The following is a 12288-nucleotide window of genomic DNA, read 5'->3' on the forward strand; positions in this document are numbered from 1 at the left end:
TTACATGTGTATTAATGTGTGTAGGTAGAAATCATGCCCACCCCCGCCCCAGTATCTGTATTCTAATCCCCGGAACCTGTGAATAGGTTGGGTTAAACAGCAAAGGAGAATAAGGTTGCAGGTGGAACTAAGGTACTAATCCACTAACTTTGAAATAGAGAGAGTGGTCTGTGTTCTACAGGTGGGCCCAGCATAGTCACAAGTGTCTTTAAAGTAGAAGAGGGGACTTGGGAGAGGATCAGTCAGGGGGAGATGGGAGGGAGCGGCGAACAGTAAGAGAGACAGAGGCGAGGCAGCTGGTTTTGGTCATTGCAGCAGCTACAAGGAGGATGTTACTGCAGTTACATGAGGGAGCCACAAGCCAACGACCGTGGGCGGCCTCTGGAAGCTGGAAAAGGCCAGAGAACACTTTCTCCCCTAGAGCCTCAGGCAGCAAGGAGGCCCTGCCAACACTTTGATTTTAGCCCTGTGGGACCCGTGTCAGGCCTCTAACCTAGATAAACGTGTTGCTTAAGTTGCTAAGTTTGCGGTTCGTGTTACAGCAACCGTAGACAGCTAACATATTCAGGCTCACTAGCTTCTGGTCGTCTCTATTTTGGAAATACTTTTCCAGTTTATTTTGGCAGTCTTGATTTTGGAGGTACTTTGCTAGTCCTGTTTTGTATTTTGGCAAATACATAGTAACTTTTTTTTTTAGAAAGTAACTTTTAAAACCGTGGCTAATGGGATACTATTTCAAAGTTACAAACCCCTTCTAAGAATGACTTACTTATAAATATGTTTGATGCTAATGTTTTCTCATGTTTCCATATGTTTACTGTAAATGAAAAGGAGGTATGTTAAATGCTGCAGTCTATGAAACCAACGTTTAGATTCTTCTGTAATGGGGACACTCTCCTGCATGCACCACATAAGCCAGTGTTGGGCTTGCTGACATTTTGTTCTCTGGGTGAAGAGCTGAAGAGTATCCAGCTCAGACCCAGGGGCTTTGTGATACCTTGAGAGCCTCACAAAGCAGGATCTCTACAGCCTTTCTTAATCTCTACAGCCCTTGCCTGCATCTATGGTTTTTCATAATCCCTGGGCTTCCCTGGTGTATCAGTCGGTAAAAGAATCTGCCTGCAATGCAGGAGACCTGGGTTTGATCCCTGGGTTGGGAGGAACCCCTGGAGGAGGGCATGACAACCCACTCTAGTATTCTTGTCTGGACAATCCCATGGAGAGGAGCCTGGCGGGCTACAGTCCACGGGGTCACACAGAGTCTGACAGGACTGAAGCAACTTAGCACGGCACGGGCAGCTTATAAGTCTTTCCGTGTTATCAACCCATGATGCTTATCCTTAACCGTGCTGGGGGAAGGGGCAGGGTGGGAAAAGAATTCTTTAAATAGAGGGGCAAGACCAAATTGTGGAAAACATTTAAATATGATAATAATGAAAGTAAAAAATAAGACTCTTCAGTAGTTGCTGCATTTGGGGAAAACATCAAAATAGAAGGTTTTAGGGGACGAGGTATTGTGTGTTTTTGTTTTTAATTCCAATGTATGATGAATGTAACAAACTAATTAGAAGGAACTACATATAAATTAGCACCATTTAAAAATGCCGGACGGGTTTGATCCCTGGGTCAGGAAGGGCCCCTGGAGAAGGAAATGGCAACGCTGCAGTATTCTTGCCTGGGAAATCCCATGGACGGAGGAGCCTACAGTCCATGGGGTCACAGAAGAGTCAGACATGACTTAGAGGCTAAACAGCAACAACAGCTTCTTTAAACATGGGATGTGTTCTAAGAGGCATTCCTGAAGTACAGCAATATTGTCTCCACTGAAATAGCCTTTTTGTAAGCAAAGAATATTTCTTGCTTCTAACTTATAAAACCTCAGATGGAACATCTAGACAGAACCAAATACAGGTTGGTAGTTAAAACTATCAGTATTGCATTTTACTGTTTGTTGAGGTCCTTTAATGGACCGGAACCTGGTGGTCCTGAGTTGACAATAAGGAAGTGAAAGAAGGAAAGAGGCTAATATTCCCTGGGTTACACAGCTGGCCTCCGCATTCCAGGGAATCAGCCAGAAAGAGAAAAAGAAGGACATGGGGACCCAAGTCTCTGATGGAACAAGAGTGCTTTATTGAATTCTGTGTGAGTATATATACCATATTACAAGGTAGCTTCAGATAAAGATCAAAAGACCAGACTTTACAAGTTACCAAGGAAACAAGGAGCAATAGAGGCCATAAGGCCAAAAGGCGATTCATAGCAAAAGAGGGTTGTAAGTAATCCCTTTCACCAAATGGAAAAGCTAATGAAGGAAATCCTATGCAAGCATCCCATCTCTAAGATCTCAGTCCTGGGAGTGGCTTGCCACTCTTTCTCCTGACAGGAACTCATAAGGAACAGAGGGCTCAAGAGAGATAGGAAATAGCACACAGGAATCCTACTGTTAAACATTCCCCAACAACTGTTCTGTTTTGCTCACCCTTGAATTTGGAAAGGTGGAGTGAAGGTCGAACCAGTAACGCTAGAGGGCTTCATGGACAGCACACAGCTTGACTCCATTGCTTTTTAGCATACATCAACACGTCTACATGGACAAACCTGGAAGCTTGAGACTTCGCTGGCCCCATGTTCTGTTATCACCATCATCTCCAAAGACAGAATCTAGGAAACAACTGGGGAACCTCCTCATGTACCTGCTAGTCTCAGCTTGTGTCCACCTCTCAGCATGTCCACGGACTTCCTTTGGGTGCTGGCCTCTCTGTTGGACCAGCTTTGTGGGAAGGGCCCCGGGGCTCGGTGATGAGAAGGAGTTGGTGCAAACTGACAACGGGAGTGGAAACCTACAAAGCTGCACAAATATTCTGGAACTTTCAGTGTGTGAATCTAAGGAGACACATTTATGACTTACTCTGAAGATCCTCTGGAGGAGGAAATGGCAACCCACTCCATGTATTCTTGCCTGGAAAATCCCTTGGACAGAGGAGCCTGGCGGACTACAGTCCATGGGATCACAAGAGTTTGACATGACTGAGCACACACACTGTATCACACTATAAATAAAAAAAAACAGAGATGAGGTGATACTTGGTGAAAATGTTATAAAATATTCATGTCTTACAACTAAATAAAAAAGATAAATATGTGTTTTCTCTCTCATCAGGAGCTAGCCTTAGGTGTAATTAAGCATGATTAAAGGAAAAGGTCAGCACTGGTGTATATTTGACCTAGGTTTAATACATTAGTCATAAAACAGTAAATGAGAAATTTTCCCACCTGGTGTATATTTCACGGGGTAAGAGTGGACACTTCAGTCTGCTTGTGAGACCAGTTGTGTTATTAGTTGCGTTTTTGGTTGTCCCTCCTGAGTCCCTGGCTTCATGCAAGCACGCTGAAGACCCTCCATGCACTGAACAGGAAGAGGAAATGTCGCATGATTCTCTCTTTAAAGCAGGACGTAAAGTGCCCTTTTCCCTTTGAACATTGTGGCAGAGCAGTGCTTGTAAAGCTATCTGTGGTGAGTGTGGTGATGGACCCGTTTTTTGAATGTCCAATTCTTGGCAGATGGGCACTTTTGTAAAAGTAAAATGTTGCACTGAGGTCAGATTGCGATGAGTTTCTGAACACTTACTCTCAGTTCGTGTACACTTTCTTGCAGACAAGCAGAAAGAGTTTGCAAATGTGGCCCTGGTCTATAGCGCATACTGAAACATGAGTGTCAGGCAAGATTCAACATATCCCGATGTTATTTCTCTGGGAGTTTGGGGTTTTGCCAGAATGAGAGGGCACTGCTTTTGTTTTGTTTTGCTCTTGGGCCAACCAAGGCCACTGTGTGGAGTTGTCCAGTGTGTGCCTTGCTCAGGATGCCTGACTGAAGAGGTGCGCGGGGGCTGGGGTCTCTCTTCTGAGGCATGACCCTCTGCTTGGCAGAACTCCTTGGATCAATCATCAGACAGTCCCAGCTACATTTGCTGCTTTTTGAGAAGGCTTCCATAGGTTTCTATGTTCTCTCAGCAGAAATCAGCAAGAACCTCCTTTTGATTTCAGTTCTTTATGCTTAACAAGAATCTTCACATTTATCTCTTTTCTGGATTTCAAGTTCCTGTGGGAAGGAGTGTGGGTCTTACATCACCGTGACTTGACCAGTGCTCACACTAATAGCAAATAAATTCCAAGTCACTAGTTGATAATGAAAGCCATGTGCAGCTGTTGACCTTCTTAAAGAAGCAAAGAATCTCATAGTGTGATGATTTCCTTCCTTCTTTTTTTATTGATCCAAAACTTGAAGAGACCAAGTTTTTAGATGGAGTCCTGGGGAGAGAAGCTTCCTGAAGCTAGTGATACCCCAACATATGCATCAAGTCAGTGACCTATGAAATGGCCACAACAGACATAAGAGGTCAGATCAAGTATGGCTAACATTTTATCTACAGTGAGGTTAAAATTAACCAATGACATCTAGTTCACTGAGAAACAGGTTCTTAAACAAATATGGCTCATGAAAGAACATTATTTATTGGGGTAACGAACTCCTAAGAGCGAACAGAACCTTAAGATGTCCGGAGAACACACATTCCATGTTCCCTCTCCTGTGGAAGAGGCCTGACCCCAGCCCGGGCTCAGCAGAGTCGCCAGGCAGGTCCCAGGTAGGAGGCATCGGGGAAGGGTGGGGCTGGTGTGGCAAACGGCCCAAGGGCATAGCAGCCTGAATCCACAAAGCCGCGGCAGGTACGCTGGAGCCCAGCTCAGGTATTCATCCAAGTCAGAAGCTGAAGGATGCACCCCTCGGCGTGCATGGCTGAAATCAGGAAAAATGAAGGCCTGGAAGTTTATCACCAGCACAGAGCAGATAACTTCTGGTGGCAAATGGGATAGGAGAGAGTTCTTAAGCATCAGATGGCTTATAAGGTCTCTTCTCCACCAGACATATCCATTTTGTGCCTTGGTTACTGAGGGTCTTCATGCATCTGAAAAGACACGCTGTGCTCGGCCTTCACAGGCCCGGTGGATGGCGGGCTAATGAGGGCACAGGCTCAATGTCTGTAATAAGGAAGAGATGTGAGCGCATCCGTGAACTCCAATTCTGTGTGGGGTTTTAGTGTGAATGACACATGTTTATGAGCTTCAGTTGCTGTTTTATGATTAATATGAAATACTGCCTGAGAGTCAGTCTTGCCAGAAATGCAAAAAATATGTTTCTTAAAATATTCTGGGTTCTGTTCCAGCCATTTGGTGGTAAAAACAGAAAACCACTTAAGTCAGCTTGATAAGAATCCCACAGACCAACAGGGCAGGAAGTACGGCCAATCCTCCTGGAAGGCGGCTGGGGCCTGAGAGCCAAGAATTAGAGTTTCCAGCTGCATCTCTCATGAATCACGGAGAGATGGTCTCGTCGCTCCAGATTGCCCGCCTCACTCTGTAAGTGATTCTCTTTCCCTTCTCACCTCTGTCTCCCGCTGTCCATCCTTTGGGCACACAAGGCTGCTTCCGCCACCGAAGGAAGCTGCATCTTAGCTCACGAGTTAAAAAAGCCTGAGAAGTAGAATCTGATTGGCTCAACCAGCAATGGCCGGTGAACCACGTGCACGGCTCTAGCCGATCATCTGTGACCTGGATAGGGGGCCTGGGTGCCTGCAGCATAGATCTGACGTTTTCTGGGAATTTGGTGTGACCAGGGCATGCCTCAAACCATTAAATGCACGTGGAGTTTTTCACAGCTTAGGTGCACATTCAGATCACCTGGTAATTAAGGCTGGTAACCAATTAGCATCTCACTAATAGAAATTTTAATGAGCTCTTCGGAGAATAAAGACAAATGTGGTGGTATCAAAGACTAGGGTGACAATCATACAAGGTTGGCCTCATGAGGCGGTTTTCTCAGTGGTTGGAGGGAAGATAGGGAAAAAAGTTACAGGTGTCCAGAGTAATCCCTTCCTGTGCAGGTTTGTCGCCATTGATCTGTCTAGATAAAGAGCTGAGAAGACACACGTGTGCTGCTTTAGAAACGTGACCTGAAGGCTCCTGAGCTTTTCTGTAGCATTCTGATGGAACGAGATTTATGCCTCTTCTTTGTCCTCTAAACCTCACCTACGTGCGTTTTCAGCTGAACCTTTGGCTAGCTCTGTAAAGTACTCTGGCTCCGGTACTTGAATTCCATGCTGTAAAGGGTGAATTTGACATTGTCTGCTTCCTCCAGGTTCCATGATGACTTCCTTAATTTGTTGTTCTCTTTGTGCCCTGGATAGTAAATTCTTACCGGCAGTGGAAATTGGCTCCTGCACACTTACGCTTAAGCACCAAGGTCAACTCTGATTGCCTGGCACCTCATGCAGAGAATTCCTAACAGTAAACAGGTTAATGTTTACTGTAATGAGATATTGTTTTCCCTATGCTTCTTTTTTTTTAAATAATTTGTTATTTCTGGTTGACCGGGTCTCCGTTGCAGTGCACAGGCTCTTTGTTGTTGCATACGGGCTTCCTCTAGTTGGGGAGCACACAGGCTTCTCACTGCGGTGCTTTTCATGTCCGGAGCACTGGCTCTGGAGCCCACAGGCTTCAGTGGTTGCAGCACATGAGCTCAGTCGTTGTGGAATGGGGGCTCAGTAGCTGCAGCACCAGGGCTCAGTTTCCTCAACATGTGGGATCTCCCCAGACCAGGGATCGAACCCATGTCCCCTGCATTGGCAGGAGGATTCTTAACCACTAGGCCTCCAGGGAAGTTCTCCCCTAACCCCCGCTCCCACTTCTTATTGCTTCTACAGGATATTTGTTAAGATACAGCCTGGAGCCAGGGGACAGAGCAGAGAACCCAGGACTGCAGCAGGGTAAACCTGCTGGTTGTTCTCATTGGTCAGATCACATTTGTGGCTTCCTAGACATTAAGTAAATAACAACAATGGGAAATCTTTGAAGAGCCTCATGGTGAATATCAGAAAAGATAGCTTGGCATAGTAAGTGAATATCCACTAAATCTATTTCTGGACCAATCTGTGCTGGAGGCATTAAACTTACCTACATTTCATAGGTTAACAAAACAACTAAACCAAGGTAAGTTGGGCTTAAAACAGAGAGAGAGAAGAGGAAATAGTTTCTATAAGCTAATGATTGGCAAGACCTAACGGAATGGGTAAATGTGTTGAATGCTGTAAAAATCACAATAACAAGAGTAGTCAGACTTAAAGCTTCATTTTAATAACCTCAGACACCAAGTTGAATATCCAAGTGGGAAGAAGCAAGCATCTTATAAGACAAATACTGTTGGTGCTAAACCCATAGTTATTTACCCAGCTCAGGAAGAAGTAAATACATACGGTGACATGATTTGAAATAGTTCCAAGCCATCTCCCTTACTTTCCTCTTAAATCATCCCCAGATGATGAGATTTTCAAAGACAGCTATTGTGCTGAACAAAGGACAGTGATGAAAAATTGTAACTAAAAGCATTTTCAAATGAGTGAAACAAGATAAGCTTCTTCAAATATGACCTGGAAAGGAATCTCTCATCATAAAACCATGTAATAACTTCTATAAATGTCAGGAATATAAGCAAAGACATGTGATGAGGGATAGCTGCTTCAACAAGCGTGCCAGTGCCTCAGAGTTGCTATTTGTAGGCTGATGATCATGAGAAGATGCGGTCTTCAGCGCCGTGGTATCCTAACAGGGAGCTCAGCAGGGAGTTGAGCATCATCCATGTGGCAGGCAGGAAGCCTGTCAAGTCCTGTACACAGAGAATCAAGTATCACTGAATTAATGACTTTGTGATTAATGATCTATTATCTGACAGCCGCTTGTCTTTACAGGAGCATTCTGTTTCTCATCAGCCAGCCACACATTTGGTCCCTCCATGCAACTGCAGGCAAACTCAATTCCATATCCCCTCATAGAAACTCTTTGGTCTCAGAGAGAGGATTTTATGAATCTCTTACCAAGGATTTTCAGATCAAGGTCAAGCTATGGATCTTTCAGATTATGCCTTCAAGACACCCAGCATCCAAAGTGACTATTCAGGAGACCCAGAGGTTACACCTATATAACTATATAACCTTTCAGGATAAAACCAACATTTTTTTAAAGGAGGATAGGGGAGCAGAGATGCTCAATGACTTAACAACCCAATGTTCAACATCCAAAAAAATTACTAGACATGCCAAAAATCAGGAAATAAGACCCCATAACCAGAAAAAGAAAAGGAATCAATAGAAAAAGACCCAGCAATGACAGAGATGGTGTAATTAGGGTGCAAAGACTTTGAAATAGCTATTACAAATGTGCTCAACATGTTTAAGGATCTTTAAATAATAGGAATATAGTCAGGAGAGATGGTGAAGACATAAAGAACAAAATGGAACTTCTAATAATGAAAAGATATCTGAAGTGGAAAAATACACTGGATGGGACTAACTGCAGCTCAGCCGTGGGAAAAGAAAAGATCAGTGAACTTGAAGATGTAGCAATACAAACAACACAATCTGAAACATAAACAGATACATAAGGTTTCAATTATCTGGGAATAGTATCAAGTGGTTCATTACATGTTAATTAGAGTCCCAGAAAACTGTCTGTTGGCAGGAGAGGGAGACAAAATGATATATGAAGAAATAATGGCTGAAAAACTGACAAATTTAATTTAAAAACACAGTGATAGAGAAAAATCTTAAAATCAGCCAGAGGAAAAAGGCACATAATGTACAGGGAAAAAGGTAAGAATGAGAGCAGATTCCATAAATGATACAAAGGAGAAGACTACAGTTCACCATCTTTAAATTGTAGAGTAAAAAATATACTGTCAACATAGACTTCTGTATCCAGCAAGCATCTTCTTTAAAAATTTCACCTTAAGGTGAAGTAAAGACTTACTAAGACAAACAAAAGCTGAGAGTCTTTACCGTTTAGCACCACTGTGTAAGTAATGTTAAAGAACATTCTTTAGATAGAAGAAAAATAAAACCAGATGGGAACTTGGACCTGTATAAAGGAATGAGAAGTACAAGAAATGGAAAATATGTGGGTAAATGCAAAAGTATTTTTCATTTTAGAATTTCTTCTGAGAGTAATTAACTATATAAAGCAAAAATAACAAACACATTGGGTTCATAGCTTATGCAAAAATGAAATGTATAACAATGACAGCACAAAGAATGGAAGGGGAAATGGAATTATACTGTTATAAGGGAAATGGGAGTATACATAACATTCAACATAATTGGCTAGATGAGGCACAAGCTGGAATCAAGACTGCCAAGAGAAATATCAATAACCTCAGATATGCAGATGATACCACCCTTATGTCAGAAAGCAAAGAGGAACTGAAGAGCCTCTTGATGAAAGTGAAAGAGGAGAGTGAAAAAGATGGCTTAAAACTCAACATTCAGAAAACTAAGATCATGGCATCTGATCTCATCACTTCCTGGCAAATAGATGGAGAAACAATGGAAACTGTGATAGACTTTCTTTTCTTGAGCTCAAAAATCACTGCAGATGGTGACTGTAGCCATGAGCAAGCCATGCTTGCTGTAGCCACTGAGCAAGCCATGCTTGCTCCTTGGAAGAAAAGCTATGACCAACCTAGACAGCATATTAAAAAAACAGAGACATCACTTTGCCAACAAAGGCCCATCTAATCAAAGCTATGGTTTTTCCAGTAGTCATGTATGGATGTGAGAGTTGGGCCATAAAGAAAGCTGAGTGCCAAAGAATGAGGCTTTTGAACTGTGGTGTTGGAGAAGACTCTTGAGAGTCCTTTGGACTGCAAGGAGATCAAACCAGTCAGTCTTAAAGGAAATCAACCCTGAATATTCATTGGAGGGACTAATGCTGAAACTGAAGCTCCAATACTTTGGCCACCTCATGAGAAGAGCCAACTCACTGGAAAAGACCCTGATCCTGGGAAAGATTGAAGGCAGGAGGAGAAGGGGATGACAGAGGATGAGATGGTTGGATAGCATCACCGATGCAATGGACATAAACTTGGGCAAGCTCTGGGAGATGGTGAAGGACAGGGAAGCCTGCTGTGCTGCAGTCCATTTGATTGGGAAGAGTCAGACATGACTTGGCAACTGAACAACAACATATATTAATTATTATGGGTTGGGTTTTTTTTTTTTTATAAAGGCTCTAAAGGAACACCAAAAAGAAACCACATTAATACATTTGGAAAAAAGATGGTATAAGTATAATAAATGTTGCTGGGTGATATGAAATGACACAACATGTTTAAATCAAACCTCAAAGAAGAGTAGAGGCAGGTGGGAAGCCACTAAGGAAGAGAACACCGATGAAATTCTGTCACCACAGGAGAATAGCTGTCTTGCTGATGGGCTTATAACCGAAGAAAAAGGGGTTAAGAATCATCATGGAATGTAAATGGGAAGACTTTGCTTTTGAAAATATTTGTACTCAAGAGCCATCTCCCAGCTTCTCAGAATGACAGGGGCTCCTGTGTGTGACTGCTCAGAGTGATGCAGTTTCCTTGGAAAGACAATTCATTCAGTAATAAAAACACCTTTCCTGAAAACAAGTCATATGATTTATTTCAAAAATTGTCTTAGTATGTCATGCATGTGTAATTATTCACAAGTGTTAGATAAGAAGAAGTTAACAGAGGCAAGTGACTTGTCTAAGATCTCATGTTGAGTGAGTGCCTGGCACATAACAATCAATATATTTTGCTAAGTGGATTCATGAAGTAGCTGATCCTTGGTATTCTAGTCAATTGCTCACAAAGATGTAAAAATAAAGGCAAGCATAACTGCCATAATATATGGCAGTTTTGAAAAGAAGAAAAGCAGAGGAGAAATGTCACTGTTAGGAAACTTTTACAGGATTTTGGTAGCCTTTTGTAAGCTACCTTTGAAAAGATGGCACACATAGGGAGCTGTCCCCGGTGCTGAACCTATACATCATGAGGCGAATAGGTCAGAGGATTGCTGTTGGTTTTAGTCACTAAGTTGTGTCTGACTCTTTGTGATCCCATGGACTGTATCCTGCAAGGCTCCTCTGTCCATGGGATTCTCCAGGCAAGAATCCTGGAGTGGGTTTCCATTTCCTTCTCAGTGGGATCTTCCCCATCCAAGGTCTGAACCCTTGTCTCCTGCACTGGCAGGCAGATTCTTTGCCGCTGAGCGACCAGGCAAGCCAGGTCAGAGGATGGGCTTCACCAATTTTGATATATATTTTCTTCTGGGATTCTACTACCAATGACAATACTATCAATAATTTTATTTATAATTTTTTTCCTTTTTTAAACATTGTAAGGACTATTTTTAAAATTATAGCTTTGTCGTTATTTAAGGCAAATTTCACATACAAAGTGTGTAATTCAGTAGATTTTAGTGTAGTCACAAAGTTGTAGAATTATCACCACTATCTAATTTTAGAATGTTTGTATTACTGCCAAATAACCCTCAGAAAACCCCTCTCTTAAGCCTCTGGAAACCAGGAATTTACATCTTGTCTCTAAGATTTGCATATCCTGAAATTTTTGAAAAATGGAATTATATAATATGTGGCCATTTGTAATTGACTTTTCACATAGCATACTGTTTTTGAGGACTCTCCATGTTGTGTATGCATCAATACTTCATTACTTTTATTGACAAACAATAATCTATTGTTATGAATATACCACATTCTATTAATCAATTAATGAACATTTATTTCTCCTCTTTAGTTATGCTCCTGTGAACATCTATGTACAAGCTCTTTTGTGTGGATATATATTTTCAGTTCTCTTGCAAATATACCTAGGGATGGACTTGCTGGGTTATATGATCTTTTAAATATTTTGTCAAGTGCTTCTTCAATGTAGTTGCTCTGTTTTACATTCCCACTCAGCAGTGTATGAGTATTCCAGATGTTCCACATCCTTATCAACAATTGTTATTGTCTGTTTTTAATTTTAGTCACCTAATTGATGCGAAATTGTATCTCATTGTGGTTGACTTGCATTTCTGTAAAGATTTATGACACTGAACATCTTTTCATGTACTTATTGGACATTTGTCATCTTCTTTGGAGAAATGGCCATTTGAATTTTTGCATGTTTTTTTTTTTTTAAGTTGGGTGGTTTTTCTTTTTATGTTGAGACGAAAAATTGTTTTAAATATATCCTGGATTCAAATACCTTGTCAAATACATCATTTGGAAATATTTCCTCTCATACTATGGGTTGCCTTTTCACTTTCTTGATAGTGTAAATGACTATTTTCAACACAGTGATCTTTCTGATTCTCCCCCAATCTTTCCCTCAGCAATTCTCAAGGGTTTGTTCAGTTCAGTTCAGTCGCTCAA

At 41.9% G+C, this 12288-nt stretch overlaps 1 protein-coding gene across 1 annotated transcript in view; it reads right to left on the reverse strand.

Moving 5' to 3' along the window:
• Window positions 1-7166: 7166 nt before the first annotated feature.
• Window positions 7167-12288, reverse strand: part of LOC110127667 (uncharacterized) — a 31791-nt gene continuing 26669 nt past the window's right edge. The window contains exon 5 of the mRNA XM_070476408.1: window positions 7167-7717. Within this exon, the coding sequence (XP_070332509.1) occupies window positions 7619-7717 (99 nt within the window). The 3' untranslated portion in view covers window positions 7167-7618. The remainder of the gene's footprint in view (window positions 7718-12288) is intronic.

Source organism: Odocoileus virginianus, chromosome 14 (genome assembly GCF_023699985.2).
Source record: "Odocoileus virginianus isolate 20LAN1187 ecotype Illinois chromosome 14, Ovbor_1.2, whole genome shotgun sequence".
NCBI classification, from domain to species: Eukaryota; Metazoa; Chordata; class Mammalia; order Artiodactyla; family Cervidae; genus Odocoileus; species Odocoileus virginianus.